The sequence below is a fragment of the Peromyscus leucopus genome, chromosome 19 (assembly GCF_004664715.2).
Source record: "Peromyscus leucopus breed LL Stock chromosome 19, UCI_PerLeu_2.1, whole genome shotgun sequence".
NCBI classification, from domain to species: domain Eukaryota; kingdom Metazoa; phylum Chordata; class Mammalia; order Rodentia; family Cricetidae; genus Peromyscus; species Peromyscus leucopus.
The window spans coordinates 40,691,643-40,715,764 of NC_051079.1; the positions used below are offsets into that span (position 1 = coordinate 40,691,643).

The 24,122-nt window shown below is 46.2% G+C and overlaps 1 protein-coding gene across 1 annotated transcript; it reads right to left on the bottom strand.

Annotated features, from left to right (window-relative positions):
* Nucleotides 1–10,708: 10,708 nt before the first annotated feature.
* Nucleotides 10,709–23,743, bottom strand: Ppic (peptidylprolyl isomerase C). Its single transcript, XM_028871835.2, has 5 exons — nt 23,541–23,743; nt 17,280–17,393; nt 16,740–16,833; nt 14,107–14,291; nt 10,709–11,195 (listed from the first exon to the last, which is right to left on the bottom strand). The coding sequence occupies exons 1-5, from the start codon at nt 23,655–23,657 to the stop codon at nt 11,067–11,069; spliced, it is 639 nt and encodes a 212-aa protein (XP_028727668.1). The 5' UTR covers nt 23,658–23,743; the 3' UTR covers nt 10,709–11,066.
* Nucleotides 23,744–24,122: the final 379 nt, after the last annotated feature.

Sequence of the window (24,122 nt, forward strand, 5' to 3'; positions counted from 1 at the left end):
TTGTTCTATGCAGAGCTGCTCTCCTGCCTCCCCTCTGCCTGCTCATTTGCATATCGGTTGCCCTGGCCCTGGTGTTCTTCCTTCTGGTGTTCCTTCTCCCTGCTGCCCTTCAAAAGTCACCCATGTGAACAGTGTCCTATGGCATCATGATCACTGCTGCCTGGCCAACCCTGCACTTATAAGCTCACTTTGGAAAGTGTGGAAATCCCAAGAGTCACAGTTAAAAGACAGAATCACACTTCAACATTGACAAAGAGCTTTCATCTCTCTTGTTAACTTCAATCAATGGACAGTGGCTGCTTAGCACTTTGTTGATTCTGGCAGAATTTCCATATGACTTAGTGATTCCAGAAATGAGGGAAGCAGCTGAAGATGGTAGTTGGGTATCTGTGTTCACAGCATTGTGTACAGAAGGAGAGATGACCTAAGTGCCCATCAGTGGAGGAATGAGTGAAAACAAGTGAATTCTGGTGTGTGCTGTGTGGATGAATCTTGAAGACGTAAGTTGAACAAGCCAGCCATGAAAGGACAAATCCTGGATAATTCCATTCATATGTGGTATTTAGAGTGTAGTGAGATTCCTAGACACCTAAATATGGTGGTGGGTGTGCCATGGGCTGGAGGACAGGGACATGAGGAATTGGTGTTGCATGGCTTTCTTTGAAGAAGACACAGTTCCGGAGATGGACGGTTGCATGATGTGGATGTGCTCAACACACACCACTAAAAATGATCCAAATGACTGATTCTGTATCTTTCACCTCATTGGAAACAACCCGAAGGGGGCGATTCGGGGCACGTGGAGCTCTGTGAGTGAGGACAGTACTCCATTGGGGCTCTCTGCCATGGGGGCAGGAGTTTAGGTACATACACCGTTGCTGCTCTCACAGTCCCAGAAACTTCTAAAATTCAAACAGAGTCGAAATTCTAAGATTGTCAACTAGAATCAATCATGAGCCATTTAGGATTCGGAGTCAGCCTGGACCATCCTGCCTGACTGACCCATACACTGACTGACTGACACACACACACACACTGGTAGGAACCACTGTAAGAGACTATGAATCACCTTTAGCATCTCTTTAAAATACTTTTTAATTTATTCATTGACAATTGCATGCGTGTATGCAATGTATCATTAGTGTATATAACCCAAAATCCCACTTTTACCCTTCTCAGACCTCCTCGATGCCCCCTACATGTGTGCTCCCTTTAATAGCCCACGGGGTCTATCTAATTAATGCTGCCTGAATGAACACATGTGTGAAGCTCTGCTGGTCGGTTTCTGCCAGCTTGACACACACTAGAGTCCCCTGGGAAGAAGGCAGTTCAGCTGAGGAAGTGCCTTCATCAGACTGTCCTGCCGCGATGTCTGTGAGCTATTTTCTCGATTAATGACTGATGTGAGACAGTCAACCCATGGTGGGCAGTGCCACCGCTGGGTAGGTGGTCCTGGGTTGAATAAGAAAGACAGTTGAGTGAGCCGTGATGAGGAGTCCAGTAAGCAGTGTTCTTCCACGGCCGCTGCTTCACCTTTCTGCTCTGCTTGAGTTCCTGCCTTGACTTGGGACAGACTGTGACTGGGATGTGTAAGTCAAATGCACCCCTTCCTCCCACAGTTACTCACGGTCTTTTTCACAGCAATAGAAAGCCAAGTAGGGCTGGAGCCACCCAGCAGAGGCCACGCCCCCAAAGAAAAAGAACTCTTCCCCTTTCAGCAGCCATGGGTTGCTGACAGCTTCTCAGCTAGAGGTGGACTCTCGTGAGTCATTCCTCAATCCATGTTGGAATGTCGACTGGCTTGATCTTGCATAGACTTCGTACAGGTGACCACAGCTGCTGGGTGTTCATAGGTGCAATGGCCATGTCATATCCTTCTTTCTGTCCTCTCTTTCATGATAGTCCCGAGCTTTGGGCAAGTAGGGGTTAATAGAAATGTCCCATTTATAGCTGAGCACCCAATGGTCATTTATTCTCAGCACTTTGACCAGTTATGAGTCTCTGCCAACCGCAAAGAGAAGTTTCTTTGACAAACGTTGAGAGCAGCATAAATCTATGAGTATGATCGTTAAGTATTTAGAAGGCAGTTTGACAACATATCCATTTAGAAAAATGATCATCGGTTGTCCCTATGGGCCTGTGATCTGAGCCATGGGCTTTTGACCAGTGTATGGTCCAGGCATTAATTCCTTCCTGTAGAGCTGGCTTCAAATCCAATCACAAGGTGACTGGTTGCCCCCATTATAGTAGTTATAGCCATCACACCAGTAGGTATCACTCGCCTAGCAGGTCGGTATTGTAGCATACTGGAGTCTACCACTGGGTAGATCCATGTATTGCTTCTCACCCAGCAGCCTACGACATAGTACCTTGGGCACTAAGAAAACTCACCAGCAGAGAGGAAGTTTCCAGATCAGTTCCAGTTTGATTTCTCAGTGTCCCATAATCAATATATGTTGTGTCTTCAGCATTAGAGTCATACGTAGTATCTAAATACTGGGCAGCTATGAGCAACAGCAACAACCTATGTTGTTTGGGGGGGGCACCCTGGTACCTTCTGATCAGTAAGATTAGCATCTTGAGAGATTTCTCTCTCCCTTCCTCTTCTCTTGTCTCTTCTCCTGTTCTCTCTCCCTTACACCTCAAACTCTCCCTCCACTCTCTCTGCGTGTCTTTAACATAATCTACTGTGTTGCCTTGGCTAGCCTCAAACTCCTGGGCTCAAGTGATCTTCCTGTCCCAGCCTTTTGAGTAGTTAGGATTGCAGGCACCTACCATTGCACTTGGCTGAGCAACTTGTTAAATTTACTTTAATAACTCTTTTAGAATCCACTATCCAAAAGCACACCTCTATCAAGGGTGATTGACAGGTTTGAGGAACATTCTCATTCAATGTGCTTATACACTGTGGGGGAATTCAGTGTTTACTTATTTATCTGTTCACTCAGTGAAGTACATTTGGATTCCTCTAATACATTAAGCCACTGTGAGAGCCCTCTAAAGACTATAATACAATCCCCTATTTCTCAAATTGTCAACCACTTACTTAGGAGTTTCTTCCACTGTGCTGAGTTAGGGAACAAAGCTCAGTCTGTCTTTCTACTCTATGGAAGTCAGCATCATCTTGGCCCTGTTTTGACTTTTATCTTTGGTAATAATTGTGCATTTTGAGCTGAGCAGGGAAACTCAGGGAAATAGTAGTTACTAGTTCCAAACTAAAATGTCTACAGGATTTGTTTTCTATCTATGCAGATACTTCATGGCAGCGAGAATTTTGATAATGAAACAATGTATTTTTGTGTGAAGAGGAAGAGAATATAGCAACTATAAAGATATTGGGATAGATTTAACTTCCTTAAAAAAACAAAAACAAAAACAAAAACAAAAACAAAAACTGGGAAAACATGCTTGTAAATTCAATCTGTTTTCTGTCTACCGGAAGTCTCTGTGATATCTGTTTTATTCCCAGCTATGATGTCCATTTCACTTGGACACTCCAGAGCTTCTCCCATGTATGCTGTGGGACTAGAGTTTTGCATACTTCCTCCAGTGAGTTCTATTTTAGATAGTATCTTGCTACACATAGCTAGCGTTGAAAAGCAGAGATTCAAAGTAGTAAAAAGTAGCTAATCTGTGCATTCACTTGGGGCTAGTAGTTTCTGAGTAAGTCCTAGTCACAGATGGTGCCTTTGCAGCCTCACCACATCTGTACTGAGTCATATGTTACTGTCCTGTGCCACCACAGGGAAAGTCAAGCTAGAGGAGGAAGCAGCTCGACTTGGGCCACCAGTTTACACAAGGCACCAGGATTTCAAACTTTCTTCTGCAGAACTCAGACCAGTCACTTTCCAGTCAACCTTCTGTTTGCAGTGTTAGAACTCTGGATTTTGTATGTGTTCTATTCAGACTGGTTCTTGCTTTGTAATCCAATCTGGCCTTGAAACTGTGGCCCTTCCACCTCTGCCTTTCGAGTGCTGCGATGCCTGTGGATACAGGGTGTGCTACCACATCTTATTGGAGATGCAAAGCCCTTCTCAAGCTTTATGTATCCCCACCTAGCTTGAGCTGAGCAGAAGGACTCCCCTTAAAAATAAAATGGTGTAAAGAGGAAGGATAATTTTACTGTCAAGGAGTAACCCAATACTACATCTATCTACATTCGCAAGTGTTATGGGGGGGGGGGGGGGGTTGACTTCAAGAAACGTGCCTCCCACCTCTCAGATCAGGCATTTGCCATCAAGGAGCAGGAGATTGCAAATGTACTCATGGGTACCGGCCTCAGCAATGCTTTCTGGACCAAATAAAGAATGCCCCATCTGTATCCACGTGCTTGTCTGGAAACCATAATGAGGATAGAGCTTCGGGGAAAAAAGCTCTGAACTTTGGTAACTTGTGTCCCTGTCATCTCAGTCAAAATCTACACACTGTTGATATGGATGAGAACTAGCCACTGGAGTGTCAAGTGAAATTATAAAATTGTTCCCCCAAAAGTAGGTACTGCAGGGGTGTTTGTGTGTTAGGCATTTGGGTCCTACTTGTTTATGTCTCCCATGCATCCTGATTGAAACGGTGCCAGGAGAAAGATGCTGGTCGTGGGTTTTGAGATGTGTTTTGCTTTGTCTACTAATACTTGTCACATAGACGTTTTCCTGCCACCGTTCCCCTGCCTAGCCACCCGAATTCTGGATTAGGTACAGCTGTTTTCCTACCACTCTGGCGTATCACTAGCTTTGGGGCTAACAGCTACAGCTTCTGTTAGCCAAAATCTTAAATCCATGGGCTGAATTACAGAATTAAAGTAAAAGCTGGTATGTACTTCTATTTAGTGTCACAAAGTTTTCCATTATAAATATACTGTTTTCACTCTTCCTTAAGTTGGAAAACACAAAAATGCCTTAAGGGGTATTTGAATTTCTAAACCTTCTAGGTCAAAGATGGTTTTTTGCCTGTCTGATTTATAAGAATGTTGAAAAACAAAACAAAACCCCTTATAAAAGCCTTGCCATGTTTTTGCCTTTTTGCAACTCAAAACGGCTGAACTGAGAAATGGAGTTGGTTGAGTTTTATTCAAAAATCCAAGAATGCATCAAAAAAATGAAGTAATTGATAATTCTGAAACTGTCATTCCAACTAATGTGATCCAAGAATAAATTTTACTGAGCGCTTAGTTGATGGTCCAGAAAATTACCAACTAGCACTCGTACAGAATAAAGCAGATTATGGCTAAGAATGCCAAAATGTTTTAAATTGTTTATTAAAGTGACTCTAGACTAAATTGTAATAACCCTGGGTTGGCCATGGTGTCCAGTGTAATTTTCCTCTGAGTCCATATCCACCCACGATTCACATGTGCTCCTTCATCATCAGGATCAGTAAAATAGTGAGGTGTTTATTTCAAAAAACTGTTGCAGAACATGCTAGACTATAAAAAGCAACAGATGGGCCAGTGCCTGATGATCTGAGTAGCATGTGCAGAACACACATGGTGGAAGGAGAAAACCACTCCCAAGGTATGTTCACACACACACACACACACACACACACACACACACACACACACACACACACAGTTTGTTCAAAAAGCCACAGTTCCTGCTTTCATAGTGGCCAGAAGCCTGGTCCTCCACGTATAAGAAATAAGTTCTCTTGGGTAGGGCTGGATGTCATTAGCTCATTGGTCATCTGTCGTAGTCACAGATGTGATCATTTACGGACAGTGCTTGAGCGCTCTCAGAATTCCATCACTTCTAAGATGAACCGCTTTTTCCCTTGTCACTGGAGAGGTGTCGCTTGCGCTCATACTGGTTGAAACCTGGATGGCAGATATGGTCCAAGGTGCCCGTCCTTATGCATGGGATCATGCTAGCTTGTGTGCTTTCTGACACTCGTGGCTGCAGGTCATTTATTTCCAATTTCCTTGTTGCCTTTACTTAAAATATAGGGCTTTTGTTTGTTTGCTTTATTTTTGTGGGGTTTTGCTGTTGTTGTTACTAACATTAAATGTACCCCAGGGAATTCTGGGAAACCCGAAGAGTAGCAAGTAACAACCTCTTAGGATTTGCATCCGCTGCGTGAAGCTACATTTGTTCTGTTTGCTTTAAGCAGTCGTATGGACATCCTTGGGGGTCATACTACATACAGAATTTCTACTTTTCATTATAGTTACTTATTTCCTGTGTGGAGCAGAGGGGAGACCCGTGCGATGGCATACATCTGGAGGTTGGAGGGTAACTTTTGAAGGTCAGTCTTCTTCCTCCCCTGTGTGGGTCCAAGCAGAATGAACTCAGGTTTCCAAGACTAGCAGCAGATGCCTTTACCCACAGAGCCATCTTGCCAGCCACGATTTCTGCTTTTAAAACCCACAGTAAAGGGCTGGAGATGTAACTTAGTTGGTAGTGTGCTTGCCCACTGTTCACTAAGCCTGGGGTTTGAGCCCCGGCACTACATAAACTGATATAGATCCACAATCACAGCATTTGGGAAGTGGAGGAAGGAGGATCAGAAGTTCAAGGTCATCCTCAGCTCATTAGAGATTTCAAGGCTAGCCTGAGATGTACCTTATCTCACAATAAATAAATGTAATACACCCACCATTAATACCAGTCTTAATGAATAATACTACTTTGTGATATATACTTTATAAACATTTGGGGATTAAAGTACCAATATTTTCCTTTAGTTACTTCTAAGCCTTTGTGTATAAAATGTTTTTGATGTTTCTCTGTTAGACAATAAGTTCAGGTTGTATGTCAAAGGAAATCAATTTGCCCCGGCTTAAGGGGGGAAGGAGATGTATTGACTTGGTGAAAAGGGAGGGATGAATTAAATTCAAACATAACTGGACACAGGAGCTAAGTGATGTCTTCAGGAACTTGTGTTTTCTCCATTAATGCTTTAAATTTAGCATACCAAGTAATGGGTTTCATTGTCCCACTTCCATATACTTTATATACACACACACACACACACACACACACACACACACACACACACAGTATATATACATATATAGTATTATATATATAATTATCCTGTTTTTATTCCCCTCTTATTGCCTTTCTTTGTCTCCTGCTCTTCTTCCTCCCAAACAATCCCTCCTTTTGCTTTTGTGTTGCATTTAGGAATTCATCTTTTTTTCTTCTGGGCTTGCCTCTGTCTCTGATAATTTCATTCTGTCTTACTCCACTGCATCCATTGCACATAGGCAGCTGCTCTTTTCCTACTCCAGCTGACGTCCCATGGTCCCATGCTGTTAGTACAATTGAAGTCAAGCCCCAGACATGAACCATACATTGGGTCAGGTTGAGGGACAGCACTGTCTTAGTCAGGGTTTCTACTGATGTGACAAAACGCCATGACCAAAGCAACTTGGGGAGGAAAGGGTTTAGCTGGCTTACACTTCCTCATCACTGTTCATCATCCGAAGAAATCAGGACAGGAACTCAAGCAGGGCAGGAACCTGGAGGCAGGAACTGATGCAGAGGCCATGGAGGATGCTGCTTACGCACTTGCTTCTCATGCATGGCTTGCTCAGCCTGCTTTCTTATAAAATCCAGGACCGCCAGCCCAGGGCTGGCACCACCCACAGTGGACTGGGTCCCGCCAGGCCTGCCTATAGCCCAGTCTCATTGAGGGAGCTTCTCAATTGAGGCTCCCTCCTCTCTGATGACTCTAGCTTCTGTCAAATTGACATAAAACCAGCCAGGGCAAGCACCAAGCCACTGGGGACTACATTTCAGCCTCTGGTGTTTATTAGACCCACCTGCCTGCCCTCCACTGGGAGACACTGTTCTGGACCCCTTTACCCCTACCCTTCTTCCAGAATCACGTGGCTTGCTCCCCCACCTCTGTCTTCAGCCCCCACTCATGTTGATCCCAACCACCCCACATTCTCTGTCCACTCCTCCAGCTCTGTTTTCCATCACAGGAGCATTGGTGCCTGGTGATCTACTGTATATTCGTGGAGTATATCTCAACCTTTCTAATGCTCCAACCCTTTAATACAGTTCCTCGTGTTGTGGTGACCCCCAACCATAAAATTATTTCGTGGCTATTTTATAACTACAATTTTGTTACTGTTACGAATCATAATGTAAATAGGATATCTGATATGTGACCCCAAGGAGGTCTCGACCCACAGGTTGAGAACCACTGACCAAGAGGGGGGAAAATATATATATATGAATGAATAGGTATCTCTTGTACTCAGTAATGAAAGACATTGCTAGGCAGGTGTGTACCTCTGTAGGGTCAACCCATCTGAGGAAGTACTTGGGGAGCAGTGCACCTCCCCAAAGGAAAGAAAATAAGATGTTGGGCAGCTATGGCTGCAATGAGCCAGGCTGCTGGGCTGAACAAAATAGTGGTGACCGTTATGGCTGAGATTGCTTTTGATGCCAAATCTCAGGAGAGGAAACACATAGGACGTGTGTGTTTGAGTTTCCTGATACTTACTTCTTCCCGTGTTGCCCCTTTAAACTTGGAGTCAACAAAATAATCTTCCTGAAATGCATATCCCATCATGCCCCTTTCCACTATCCCAACAGGTTCCCCCTCCTGTCACCCAGGTCCCAAGCTGGTCAGGCTCAGCATTACCTGGTCTCACCTCACCCTGTCCCCCCTTCACACCAGACCCCAAAAAGATGGCTTCCTCTTCTACCTGGAATCCACTCCTTCTCTGTATTTTTTTCTTCTCCTTAGGTCTGTAGTGGTTGGAATGAGAATGTCCCCAGTAGGCTAAGATACTTGAATACTTGGTCCCCAGATGGATGTGCTTTTTGGGTAGGCTTAGGGGGTGTGGCCTTGCTGGAGGAAATAGGTCACTAGCAGGTAGACTTTGAGGTTTTTTTTTTTTTTTTTTTTTCTGGAGCTGAGGACCGAACCCAGGGCCTTGTGCTTGCTAGGCAAGCACTCTACCACTGAGCTAAATCCCCAACCCCGACTTTGAGGTTTAAAAGCTGGGCGCCAATCCCAGTTTCTTTTCTCTGCTTCCTGCTTGTAGTTCATATGTGAGCTCTCATCTTGCTGCTCGAGCTGTTGGCCTGCCTGCTGCCAGACTTCCCTGATGAGATGCTGATAGACTCTTACCTCTCTGGAAACAGCATGTAAGTGGCCTTAGGTGTGTTATTTTATCAGCAATAGAAAAGTACCCAATGCCAGGGCCATCTTCCTGGGTCACCTCCCACTCTTTCTCCACATGTGCAGACTTGATCCCTCTGGGGAGTCATAGGAAGCTGCTCTAAGGGGGTTTCCCACCCCAGCCTAGCAACACACCTGTCCTCTTCATCTCCCTCACCTCTGTTTATGCTTGCTGATCTTCCATCTCCTCCACTAGGGTGTCAGCTGCACGAGACCCGTTTCTCTTTGTCCATGGTCACACCGGAAAGGTCAAACTAAGACCTGACATAGTTTGTCACAGCAAAGCACCACAATAAATATTTGTTGTGAAAAATATGAGCAAACCATTCCCCAAGTATATCATAGACTTAAAAATACCACCACCACCACCACCACTAGAAGCATCATCACCACCACCACACCACCACCACCACCACCACCACCACCACCACCAGCACCAGCACCAGCACCACCACCACCACCACCACCACCACCAGCAGCAGCAGCAGCACCAGCACCAGCACCAGCACCAGCAGCAGCCACAGCAAGGGTACCTTCTGATTCTTCAAAACTTTTTTTAATCCTTGTTGTTGTTATTGCTTTTAGATGTATTCGTGTGTGTTTTGCCGACATGTATGTACATGCACCCACCCTATTCATGCCTGGAGCCTCCAGAGGCCAGAGGAGGGTATGGGAGCCTCTGGAACTGGAGTTACAGATGTTGTTAACTGCCGTGTGAGTGCTGAGAATCAAACCTGGGTCCTCTGTAAGAACAGTGTTCCCAACTGCTGAGCCATCTCTCCAGCCCCCCTGTTTCCATCTCTTGCAGAGATGATGAGAGGCTTCTTTGACTCCTCACTGTCGGGCATGATTCCCTTTCCAGCTAACCAGAGCCTGGCCTCAGCTATACAGCCTCAGATGTCACACAGCTCTAAGACTGTCTCATCTCCTTGAAATACAGCCTGAGTCTTGACTCACACTATCAACTAAGAAGATTCCATAGCAACTGGACTCAAGACAAGTCTAAATCTGTGGTTTTTCAACCTGCGAATTGTGACCCCAAAGGACCCAAGTTCAATTTCTAGCACGCATATGACAGCTCACAACTGTCTATAACTCCAGCACCAGGCAAGGGATCTGGTGCCCTCTTCCAGACTTCCTGGGCATTGCACACACATGGTGCACAGACATACATGCAGACAAGACATCCATCACATAAAAATTATAAAAATAAAGGGAGAAAAGTCTTGCAGAAAGAGCAATTCATATAAAAAGTATTTAATATAAAGAACATCAAAGCACAAAAATGCTGATGACATACGGCATATGATATTACTCAAATTTCCCTTTACCTGACAAGAATTATTTGAACAAAGAATGCTAAGCCTTGACTTAGTCACCGTTCTTAAACAAACTTTCCAGATCACCCAACATAGAGAAGACAAGAAACTGAATGAAACCAAACAAATGAAAGACAATGTTCTTAAAAATAAATAGCCAATGTGAAATTTTCTGATTTCAAAATAGCACCATTGGAAAAGAAGGAGATGTTGTTTCTGTTTAAAGTACCTGAGCAGGTGAGATGCCAAAATTCATGCACAATAAGCTTTGGTTGATTTTTATTGTTGTTTGGCATGGTTTTTGAAACAGGGTTCCACACAGACTAGGCTAGCCTCAAACTCACTATGTAGCCAAGGCTGGCCCTGAACCCCTAATCCTCCTGCCTCCACCTCTCTAGTGCTGGGATTACAGGTGTTTGCCAGGACATCTGGCTGTGTGGTTGATTTTTAAATCTTCGTTGCAATCTGGAGTGGGAAATTAAAAGAGAATGTTTTGTTGCTGTTGTTGTTTTAAGTACAACTTTACCTAAAGAGTCAAAAGACACCTGGTGGATAGCAGATGCACACATGGACCAGCCAGAGTGTGTTCCTTGATTTCCGCCATGTCTATCACCAGTCGGGGACCTCGACCACGAAAGGCGTTTTCACATCTATTTTGCCACTGTTGACGATGGTGCAGTCGGTAAGTGGGCGGTCATGGTCATCCGTGGCTTGAAGTTCTATGGAGTGTACCACAGTCTGGCAAGAGAAAAACAGGAGACCTGTGGCTCACTGGGGGTTGGTAGCTATGACGGTTCACAGGAATAACCGGTCCAATTCCAGAAGTACAAATGGGAAATGTTTGCTGTTATTACTCTTTTGAGACAGGGTCTCGACTATCAGGCTGGCCTAGGACTTGCTACGTAGCTGAGGGTGACCTTGATCTTTTGATAGTCCTGCTTCCACCTCCCACGTGCTGGGATGACAGATGTGCACCACCACCACCACCACAGGTTTAAGTGGTGCAGAGGACCAAACTCAGCACTTCCTATCTGATCAGTAAGCATCTACCAAGTGAGCTACATCCCCAGCCCTGGGACATACAGTTCATCATTTAAAACCATGCAAGCTGAGGCAGCGCTGCTTTGCAAATAACTCCAGCATTCTCCTTATCTGCCACTATCAGTCTTCAAAGCAATGCCATTGGGAGTGGAGCACCTAGGAGATTATCCTGGGATTTTACATACACATGCAATAATATATACATATACATATATATAGTGTGCATGTAATAAATATGTGTATGTGTGTAAGACATGTGTGTATTATATGTATATATGTGTGTTATTATATGTACACACACACACACACACACACACACACACACACACACACACGCTCTATCAGTCCACTCAGAGAGAATAAAGGTACTTGTTTCTCAGAAACTCAGATAACATATATTTCCCTATTTCTTTAATAATAAACATATGTTACATTAGAAAAAGTCTTAGCTAGTCTTGTAAATCATAGCTCTAATAAAAGGTATTTCAATTGAACTGCTACAACCCATTGTAATTATTAGCATGGTATTGGGTTGGTTTCGGCTCTTCCCTTATCCTAGTCTAGACATGCAATGCAGACCAAAAAGCATGTGTAAAGTAGCCAGCCTCTGACTTGACTTATTTGGAGATGACTTAAGCCATTTGTCTAGCGGTTGATCTGCCATGGATGTAATTCAATCCCGAGTAGTAGGGGCCCTGGAGGGCCTCTCAAGCCCATGAACCTAAGGGTCACAGTGACGGAGGGAGCGTGCTGTGACCAAGAAAGTCATTTCTGATGAGTTCTCCAGGGTGTGGCTCAGTTTCTGGCCTTTGGTTGGGGGACGGGGATCAGGATAGCAGTAGAAATAGTTGAGAACCACAGCCAGTGAGGTGCTGTGTAAACTCAGATGACCCAGAGCAACTCACATGCAAATGAGACCCAGGGACACAAAATGAAGGGGATGGGGAGCCAGCGTCGCTGAGCTGCTTTGTGTTTCAACTGGACACAAACTAGTCTCCTGGGAAAGGGAACCTCCACTGAGGAACTGCCTCCATCTGTGGGCATTGTCTGTGGGACATTTTCTTCGTAGATGATTGATGTGGGAGGGCCCAGCCCATATGAGCAGGTAATTTTGGATGATATAAGAAAGCAGGCTGAGCAAGCCATGGAGAGGAGGCCAGTAAGTAGCATTTCTCCATGACCTCTACTTCAGTTCCCTGGATGATGGACTCTAATTTGGAAGTCTGATAAATCCTGTGTTGACTCATTTTATGTCAACTTGACACAAGCTAGAGTCACAGAAGGGGAGAGAGCTTCAGTTGAGAAATGCCTCCATAAGATCTGACCGTAGGTCACTTTCTTAACTGGTGATTGATGGGGAGGTCCCAGCCCATTGTGGATGGTACTACTCCTGGGTTGATGTTCCTGGGTTCTGTAAGAAAGCAGGCTGAGCAAGCCATGGGGACCAAGTCAGTAAGCAGCACCCCTCCATGGCTTCTGCATCAACTCCTGCCTCCAGGTTCCTGGCCTGTTTGAGTTCCTGTCCTGACTTCCTTCAGTGATGAACAGTGACTTGAAAGTGTAAGCCAAATAAACCCTTTCCTCCCCAGTCTGCTTTGGGTCGTGGTGTGTCAATAATATAAACCCTAACTAAGACAAATCCTTTACTTTTCAAATGACTTTGGTCAGTGTTTTATCACAGCAATAGGAAAGCTAACCAGGCTAACCAGGATACCTGGACACTTGGCAGGGGCTGAGAGAGATGTTCTGGGAAGCTATAGGACAAATCCTGAGAGTTGAGAAGAATGAGTGTTTTCAGAAAGGAGTTATGAGTTGGATCTCTTTGTTATTTTTCAGTGAATAACTAGCAATGTAGAATTTACAAAATTCACAAGGTACCTCCCCAAAGTTATATAAGGAATAACTTGTGGGTCAAAGGGTCTCTTAAGACAGCTAAGTTGCTAGGAAGTCATTCATAGAGCTTTAAGGTTGTAGCTTTTTGAATAGCTGTCCATGCTGGGATAACTAGCAATGTAGTTTTTCATTGTATTTTCAAAGTATATGTGAATAGATAGATTGACAGAAAGACAGACTAACAGACAAACAGATCGATCATATATGTGTGTGTGTGTGTGTGTGTGTGTGTGCATTATAGCATGCATTTAAATGTCCTTTTTAATACCAAATAATATTTCATTGAATGCATATTCAGTCCCTAGTTTGATTATATTTCTTAAATTAACTAAAGTACCTAACTTCTTCAATGTCTGTTTTGATGCCTCTAGCAATTAAAATACCATGCCATATGTAATTTATTCACCTTCAAAAACTCAAGTCACAGCTGGGCAGTGGTGGCACACGCCTTTAATCCCAGTACTCAGGAGGCAGAGGCAAGTGAATATCTGTGAGTTCAAGGCCAGCCTGGTCTACAGAGTGAGTTCCAGGATAGCCAAGGCCACACAGAGAAACCCTGTCCTGAAAAACAAACCCAAAAAACCCAACAACAACAAAAAACTCTAGACACCATACAAAGGCTACCTAATAACGCATTTGAATATTCAATGACTTACTGAAGGTCTCCTCATAAGCATAAAGCTTTATAAGAGTGGAGAAAGATATATCAAATTACCATCCCATCCAGGACTTTTCCAAATACGACATGTTTGCCATCCAGCCAGGTGGGCTTGGTCAAGGTGATGAAGAACTGGGAGCCATTGGTGTCGGGGCCAGCGTTGGCCATGCTGACCCACCCAATGCCATAGTGCTTGAGTTTGAAGTTCTCATCAGGAAATGTCTCACCATAAATGCTTATACCTGGGTAAGGCCAAAGAAGGAGGGACAAAAGCAAATGTTAAAAGCAAACTCTTCAGAGAAACGGAAACCTGCCATGTAATCAGTTAATAGGATCCCACAGGTGACAGGAATGAGGCTAGGCAAGCGTAAGCAGTGAAAGGGTAGGTCAAGCTAACTCATTAAGGAAATAGGCACCAGGGTCTAAACTGAACAGAAGAAGGCCCTTACTATGGCACAAGATGAAAGTACCCATGGCCTCACGCCAAAATTTGACCAAATAAATCAGCGATTTCATTTTGAAGGGAAGATGGCATCTGAAAGCAGGGTAGAAAGGTGTCTGAGGCACTCTTGGGGCCCTGTCTCTGCTGTATGCTCAGATGACTTGTTCTAGGTCTGTCCCATCTCAGCACCCATCCAGGTAACCAAGCACTGAGTGTATACATTGGTTTAACCCCACAACAAATCCATGGAACAGGCCTTCTCGGTCCTGGTTTTCGCTGGGAACGAGTTACAAAACTGGCTAATAAGCAGAGCAGAATTGCAACATCTGGTTCCCTGACTCTGTGCCTACTGCTTTTTCTTATCTCAGCACCAAGAGCAGTAGCAGCTAGTCCGTAACTGACAGGTGTGACCTGAGAGCCCATGGGACACAGAGGATGATGGAGACTAGGAACGTCCACGCCCTGGAGCTCCGGCAAAGCAGCAGCCACGACGAGAACCCTTTCCCCACAGCAGCAGTGTGGACTGTGAGGGCCACCCTCCCCGCGTTTCAGCCCTTCAGGGGCCTGTCCTGCCTACCTCTCCTTCTGACAGTCTGTTTGCCCAGGAATTGCCAACCGAAAATCCTGGCTCAGTTAGAAGTACCAGAAGTGGAATCAAAGCCAAGAATTTTAAAGCTGACTGTCTAGGACATAGGAGATGGCCTGGTGGATAGCTCTGCTCACAGAGAGGTCGAGGCTAAATGGTCCAAAATTTACTCTCTTCCAAACTCAGAAAATGTTAACCTAAGATCTCTTCCTCCTGCCGCTGGCACACACATATACACACTGAGCAGGGAAGGCAAAGAAGAGAATTAAAACAGGAAAAGAGGTCAAAGTAAAGTTGCCGCTGTTTCTGCCGGACTCTGGTAAGAAGGCAGGAGCAGGGTGAGGATGCAAATGCTACAGCCAGCTGCACAGTTGCCTGGGAGCAGCTGTTGCAGCAGCCGGGTTGCTCCTATGCATGGTTCTCAGCAAATCTCATCCCCAAGGAACCTGAGTGCCTCTCTCTTCTCCACCCTGCACTTCACACCTGTACCACTATGGTAAGATTTTTTTTTTCTTGTTTTGTGGTGCTGGGGGTTGATTGAACGCAAGGTCTCACGCATGCCAGGCAAGTGCTCTACCACTGAGCTACAGCCCTTGCCTTTTGTATTTTTACAAGAACTAAAACTCAATCTTCAAAATGTGTATGGCAAATGGAAGGGTTAAATGGCAACAAAATAAATAAATAAATAAGCCATTGCAACAAATGCAATGTCAAAATAATATCTGAAAATAGCCTAGGGGGTTCTTTAAAAAGTTAGCCATGATAGCTACCAAAACCAGCATTTAACTCTGAAGTAGATTTAAGTTCTGTCTAGATGCTTGGATGGTATGTGCTCTGAAAAAGTATGCTCGCTGGAGAGAAAACACTCCTGGAATTGGGCAGTTATGACCCTCGGAGAGATAACACAGGGTAGTTTGAAACTAGAAATCTAAGTGTATCGTCTATTGAGCTTTGCTTACAAAACTTAGTTTGTATTACATTTGTTGATGGCTCTTAAACATTTGTTGATGGACTTAAACATTTTTTTATTCCTAAAAGGGCCAACCACAAAAGAAAGCAGTTTTGGTAGAAGAGGCAAAAATTGACCATCATCTGCCACCAACATGCCAGCGGTGTTCTTCTGGCCCCTTCCCCTCCACACCCACACTGCCTGCTGGCTGCCACACCAGCGTAGGCACACCTTTGTTTTAGTTTCCCTTTCCATGGCAAACATTTTTCTGTCTTCTACAAACTGAGAATGATCTGTGGTGCCTGCAAAATATCCTGCCAAATGACTGTCGCCATCCTGTGTAAAGGCCACAAAGGATCAAGGAATCCTGCTTAACCTCAGGAGCACCTCACTTGTTCAGATCTGCCAGGATTCTGGCGCTAGGCCTCTACAGCTCCATCCTTCTTAAAGAACTGGAGTGGGATCTGGGCGGTGGTGGCGCACGCCTTTAATCCCAGCACTTGGCAGGCAGAAGCAGGCAGGTCTCCGAGGCCAGCCAGCCTGGTCTACAGAGTGAGTTCCGGGGCATCCAGGGCTACACAGAGACCCAATATCAAAAAACAAACAAGTGAACGAAGAGCTGGAGTGAGCTTTATGGTTTTGCCATTGTGAGGCCCTGTTGCTTAGGTTTCAGCTTGGCAGATGGGAAAGGGGAAAGGCAAGGACAGTGTTACCTCCGGTGCCATCCCTCGCGGTGAAGTCCCCTCCTTGAATCATGAAGTCCTTGATGACACGATGGAAGATGCTTCCTTTATACCCGTAGCCTTTCTAAAGAGATGATTTCAATTGAATGCACAAGTAGAAATAACCCTGATTGAGCGGTGAACCGTGTCTATCCCGAAAATGAGAACATTTGAACATCTACAGAACTTGACTACGTTCTAGCCGTTCTATGCCAGGGAAAGTTTACCATTAACTGGCCAAAATAACGGAAATACAGGAATCAAGTATTAATGGGAATAAGTAGAAAAAGAACACTCTGCATTTCCACTGGATGTTTTCCCTCTCAATTTCTCAAAGTCTAAGGGCACTGAGTAACTGAGTAATTTTAAGAAAACAGTTTTTAAGAAAAAAGTAAATTTAAGAAACAGAAAAGTGTCACACACTCATCTGATATGTTAATTGCCATTTTTTTTTCAGAAGACATCTTTGGATCTTGTTTTAAGGAAGATCCACGCTTGTACTCAGTTAAAGCCAATGAGGCTGGGACAGACCTCTCCTGTTGCCAGAGCCACGAAGTTTTCCACCGTCTTGGGTACCACTTTTCCAAAGAGGCCAATCACAATTCTACCCACATCTTTGTCTCCAATCTTCACATCAAAGAAGACCTGCGGGTAATTGAGATGCAGAGTAGAAGGTCACCACATGAAAAAGACAGAAATCTGAGCTAAGTCAAAATTAAATCTGAAAATTGGTCCCCATAGGAAAGCCTGCCCATCAGTGTTTTATGAGAGTCCAGAAGCATGAGGCTAGTTAGAAGTGCTGACGTAACACTGTGTGGGAACGGTTCATTCCCAAATATCCACTCAACAAACATTAAGCACCACATATGCATCAAGCATGTACTAGGTACTGAGAAAGCGTGATTTGGTATGGCCAGAGTCAGCTTGTAAAGTCTTCAATATAACCCCAACCCCTCGAGCCCTAGAAAACCACAACTCTGCTTCTCCCCCTTCCCTGCTTTGTGGATGAAGATGAGAACAGAGACTATTGCTCTTCTCTCTATTCCTGGCAGGAAGAAATATAAAATGGTGAGCACTGAAGGCTACCTATCTAATTTTTTTTTGTCATTTCAAACACTCGTGATGAGTTCTTGGTAGACATCCGCAGTCAAGGGACCAGCCAGAGACGACAAAACACAATAGCAGTCCTTGGGCAGGCTTGCCACTCACATCCCGGAGCAGTAAGACACCAGGTCCCCAGCAGGACAGCTAGCCGCTAACCGGTGTGTGGCTGCCCCCAAAGCTATCGTCCTGTAAACTTCAACACTGGGTTCAGGTGTCTACTTCTCATGGTCACCCAAGTAGAATTTGTTCTTTCTCTGTCATCTTGGAACAAAAGAAAGATAACACAGCTAGAAATACAAGCCACATTTTTTTTTCATATTAAACCTTAAAAGTTCTCTTGGAGTTTCTTTTTAAAAACTGTTTCACCTGGAATGAAATTATACGCGTTTCGCTTCACCAATCACTATGTTCGGATGATTTGGAGACCGAAAGCTTGAAAAGGCCACGGAGTCAAAGGGCATTCCATTAGCAAGTTTAGATGATACGAACCAATTTACTGTTTGAATGGGTAAAAAAAGACATTCAAGGGATGGCTTTAAAAAATATAAGAAGGGTTGTCAAAGAAAAAAGATGCCTTGCAAATCTAGAAAAATCACTAGGTAAAGACTGTCAAACTCAGCTCAAGGCAAGGACTCCTGCCAATATATCAGAACGCCTGTCACAGGCTGATGTGATATTTAGTGCTTTGTGTGGCATTTACATGTCCACGTGGCCAAAGCAGACACTGTTTTATTATCATTTCTATACAAGAGCTTTACTGAAAGCATTGAAGACTCGGGGCTCTTCGTGTGAGGTATGACAGGAGACGACAGCCACCCGTGTGGCTTTGGGGACAAAAGGCTGCTTCAGCAGGAGTGAGTCAGGCAGTGAGAAGTGGCTTCTCCAAGGGGTTTCCATGCCTGGGTGAGAAAGGAATGTGGGCAGGAACAGAACAGATCTGCCAGAGAACCAGGGCTGTAATTTTGAAGAGACAACCAGAAAGATACTTGCAAAGCCTTCCGACTCTTACACGAAGGGAGTAAATTCTTAGAAAGCAACAAAGTAGGCAACAGCAGCAGATGGAGAAAACGAACCTGCTACCCAACAGCACCCGCAGTGAAAATCCCAGTTTCACACACAGCCCAGCTCACATAGCTCTGAATTTTTTTCCTCCCCGTTGCCACGCCCTTCAGCTCCATGAGGATAGTGTAAGGAATCACATCAGAATGTTCCCAACTCTAACAGACATGACAAAGTCCAACCTCGTCTAGCCAAGAAATAGTTATTAAATACCTACGAACAAGGCAAGGTCCCTGCACCAACTGTCCTGAAGGCAGCACATATTACAGGACAAACCGTGCAGTGGGGGATGGAGACAGAGATCAGTGTTAAAAAAGAAAAGTCAAAAATAACCACAGTTGGTACAAGACAGCGCGTGAGAGGTGCCCACGCACCTCTGTATGTGAAGTCCTGGAGAGCGGGAAGGATTGGGAGAGGGCGCCGAGGAGGAGTGGGAGGCAAGAAATGGAAGGCGACAGTCTCAGAGACAATGATGGGTGCATACTTCACCTGACTCTCCTTCCTGGAGCCAAGGCAGCCAGGCAGGCCCCATGTTCTGGGTGCCGAGAATCAGAGCAACCTTTCCCATGGCTGGGGCAGGGAGCTGCTGGTGGATCCATGAGGCTTTGGGAACGGGCCTCCCATGGAGCCCAAAGAGGAGAATCTGGACACTCCACAGCAGCTCAAGAATGAGGTTCTCTGGAAAGCTGACTGAGATGGGGTCTGTGCTTTACCACCATATGGAATTCTCCCCAGCCCACCTGGGGTGAAGCAGGAACTGTTAGGGGGAGGGGGGAGGGGAGGGGAGTGGCCTGAGCTTCCCAGCTAGGAGTGAAAGCATTAGGACCTCAGCCCAAGGGCCCCCTCTTACTAATCTGTGACTTCTCGTTAGCAGGGAGCACCGAGAGAATGGAGGCAGTCCGTTCTGATCCCCAGATCTCAGCACAATGCCAACAGAAAGCAGACAAGCCAAGTGTCACCCCTCAGGAGGGGAGGTGGGTGCCAGGCAAGAGCCCCTCCTTCCACGGGCCTTGTCTCTGACTTTGTCCAAGCTGGACAAGGAAGGCCTACAAAGTTCCTATCCCCATGAAAGAGAAAACACACACAGAAATAATTTTTTTTTTCCAATAGGAAACTAGGCTTTATAAGGCGAATCAGATAAAGTGTCATGGTAAAGGATGGAGGTTGGGGGTAGGGTGGGGACTGGAGTGGACTCCTTGGAAAAGATGGCACCTGCTTTCCACACCATACTTAGTGGGCAGGCATCCCAGACCCTTCTTTTTCCCCGAGGCGGCCCCTGAAAGTCATTTGAAAATTATGGGGTACCGAAGGTTTGAGGAGGTAGAGAAGAGGAATGAGGTGCTCACAGAGCCCGACCACCCCCCTGTAGGGTCAATCCCATGTTGATCTACTTTCAGATTCACTCAAGAAGACACCAAGTTCGAAATGGTTAAACCCAATTCCACTACTAAATGGCCGTGGGATCTTCTGGAAGTTAAAACTGAGCTGTGTATCTCATCTATTAGATGGGTGACAAGTGCTTTCAAGATTCATGGATGAACAACACTCAAGAGTGACCTCACACATGAGGGACCACGAACTGAACACTTACCTGCTTTCCCACACTTAATTTGCAAAAATACCTATTACATGCAGATACGTACCCTCCAAATATACACATAACAGCGGATATTTATCATTTCCATACACTTTCTACAGAAGAAGGAACAAAGTCTCAGACAATAGATGACTTGCCCAAAGCCACCTGGCCACCACCCCACGGCCACCACTTCCTGACATGGTTAAAAGTGGGAAAGACGGCAGCGTCAATTTTTACGTACTCTGTGCTGGCCTGGGCATAAAACCCACGGCATTCTCTGGAAAATGGATTCCGAGTCTGCAATCCAGAGCTCATACCAGAGCGTCAGTGGGACAGGAAGCTGCCAGGCTGAAATGGAGGCAGGATTCCCCACTGTGTGTGTGTTGGGGGGCAGCCCCTCATGCCTCTTATTTAGATTCCTAGCTTTAAATAGAGCCATAGTGAAAGACAGGACTGTGGGTGAAACAACATAGACTAGTCACAGCCAGTTAGCCTACATTTCCTTTTTAATGTCTCTATTTTTCCCATTACGCTGAATTGTCGTAAGACATTCATTAAAAAAAGGAACTCAAGTCCCAACCAATGTAGGTCTGTGTGAGGTTCACCTACATACACCTCTGTCTGTCAGAACTCGGTAGGCTTGGTGAAAGAGAAGAAGAAAACAGGCGACAGTCCAGAAACCAGAGCCCGCGCCTTAGTGACAGTGCGGTAGATGTAGTCAGGACGCCCCGCCCCGCCCCCTCCCCTGCAGGCGTGGCCTTTCTTCTGTAGACTTTCTTCTAGTCCTAGGCTGCGCCACAGGCTGGCCAGGAGGTGTCCACTGTAAGTGGTTGGGAACTACTGCAAAGACTCCTGCTGACTTGCTCCGAGTAAGTAGATCTCCATCAGTGCATTTTAAAAGCTCTCTGGGTGAGGTGTTTCCAACATTGCCAGGGACAGACCCTGAAGAATTACCCATTGTTAATTCACACCTACTTAGGCATCATGCTCTTTATCTCACTACCCTACTCCCCCTTTTCATCTAAGCTTTGCAGGAACCCCTGTTAATTATGCCTCCAATATGTACTTCAAGTTCCTTGTAACCCATTCCCAAGATGACCACCCTGACCCAAGCCACCATCTGGAGTGCTAGCGTGGAGCCCCGAACGGCCTCTCAGTTCACGCTCTGAAGTGACCACAGAAATTTATGAGCATATATGAAATCATGTCATTTCCATGTGCAAAGCCCTCCAGCCACTTTACCATGGAGCAGTGGTTCGCAATCTGTGGGTAGAGACCCCTTGCGGGTGGGGGTCAAACGATCCATTCACAGGGGTCGAATATCAGATATTTTGCATATCAGATATGTACATTACAATTCATAACAGTAGTAAAATTACAGTTATGAAGTAGTAACGAAAAATAATTTTATGGTCGGGGGTCACCCCAGCATGAGGAACTGTATTAAAGGGTGGCAGCATTAGAAAGGCTGAGAACCACTGCCTTAGGGTAACCTGTGAGTCCTAAGAATGATAGCCTTAATGGCCACGCTCCTAGCCATTCCTTTTAAGGCTGTTTGGAATCTTTCTCTTACTCATCCAGCCTCATCTCAGGCCATTCTGCCCACAGTCCTGCCCCCAAAGACAAACTGTCCTTTAGGTACACTCTGAGTCAAGAATGGCTTTCCCGCCTGGAGAACTTTGCACCAGCAATTCCCGTTGGCACCCCAGCCTTGCACCAGCAATTCCCATTGGCACCCCAGCCTTGCACCAGCAATTCCCGTTGGCACCCCGGCCTTGCACCAGCAATTCCCGTTGGCACCCCGGCCTTTGCCACCTTGGTTTTTCCTCACCAGTCAAGTGTTTTTAAATGGCATCCAACCTATATTAGGTTCACTTCCTTCAACAGTTCATAGTTGTATGAATTTTATGCTTATGGTTTTATCTGAAATGGTATCTGCAGACCAAATCTGTTAGTTGTGTGGCTTGCACGACTTTTCCAGTTTAGATACCTAAAAGATCAAGGGGTTGCCTGAGGATGAATGTTACTCTAATCATGATGGCTTTCCAGTCTCGGGAGAGTGACACTGAGTGCTGGGCTGACTTCTCTCTTCTTGCTGGCTCTTTGGTTGAGTCTGCCATGGAAGATTTAAACCTTCTGCTAGTCCTGAGGTATCATTTCCAGTGGCAAAGCAGACTGGTCATTAAGACTACTTACCGCTAGCCCCACCCTATTCCAAGACTGCTAGGGTGTTTTTTTTTTTTTCTTTTTCCCTGGACATGGTCATTACCCCACCTCAGCAATCCCTCCCTCCCTTTCTCCAGGCACCTTTTCTTTATCTTCTATCCTGGGGTAAAACAGACTGAAATGGAACTTCAACAGTGAACACTGTATGGACTAAATTCCTGGCGATTCCCCACCTGCCTCCCTTAAGATTCAAAGTGTCACATTGTCATGCCTGTCCAGGACTCAAATCAGGCCCGTCACAAAGTTAAAAACTGCAAACTTGAAGGGTGACAGTTCCTAAACAGGGGAGGAGGACAGGTCTCAACTGAGCCTGTCCGGGACCTAGGCTCTTCCCAGCGGGTGACGTCTTAAGCAGGAAGCCTGTCCCCTCCCCTCACATTCTTCCAGCTTTGTTCCAGGCCAAGGAAGTACTCCAGCAGCCTCCCTTCTAGAAGAAAGGGCCTGTGGGTTCAGGGAGCTTGTCCGGGGTCCCAGACTGCTCACGTTGGACCCTCCCGACCACAAGTCCAGACAACCGGCGGCGGGGACCGCGGGAGTTGGCCCTGTAGCCCGGGTGGCGGAGCGCACCATTAGCTCCTCACAGACGTCCCCTCCCGCTTGCCGCGTGGCCACCTCCAGTCCCAGCCAGTCTCAAGTCCCAGTTAGTCCCTCCTCTAGCCCCCATTCCCGAGTTCCCTCCAGTCCCAAACAGTATCCTCCCCAAAGTCCCCGCCAGTACCCCCCGCCGGGAGTCCCTCCTCTCCAGCCCTGCCTTTGCGGTGGGGTCGCCTAAGCGCCCCGTGTCTGGCCCGCAGGAGGGGAAGTTGCAAGAGCCTCAAGATCACCTTGGCGGTCACCGAGGGACCTCGCTTTCGGACGCCCGAGGACCCCGAAGAAGACACCAGCGCGCCGAGCCCCAGGCAGAGCACCGTGGCCAGCAGCAGACGGGGACCCGGGATCATAGTGAGCGGTGGCAGTGGCCGCGAAGGCACGGGCGCAACCTTGGGGCTCCGGGACTGTGGTTGGACTCTTGGCCGCCTGCGCCTGCGCGGTCCCGGTGGGGAGGGTGGTGGATCCCGGCTGGGCGGGAACCCCAGGCGCGCTCCTCCCAAGTTCAAACCCGTGGCCGGAATTGGGGTCTCCGAGGGCGCGGCTTGGTAGGGGACGCCCGGGGCTGAGTGAGCCAGGCGGGGCCGGGGCGCTCATGGATCCCCGCAGAGAGCCGGGTGCAAACGCGGCTCCTTTGAGACTTGGAAGTTCTGAGCACCGCTTTGTCCTGTCCTTCGGGGATTTCTGGGAGGGCTGCATCTTGTTTCTCGAGATGGCCTTTCGCAGAGTCATTCGCCTTTGAAGATCTTTGGGAATCCTGATTCAATCCGCTAGAAAAACTTAAGGAGATGGAGGCATTTTGTGCGGACGCTGACTCT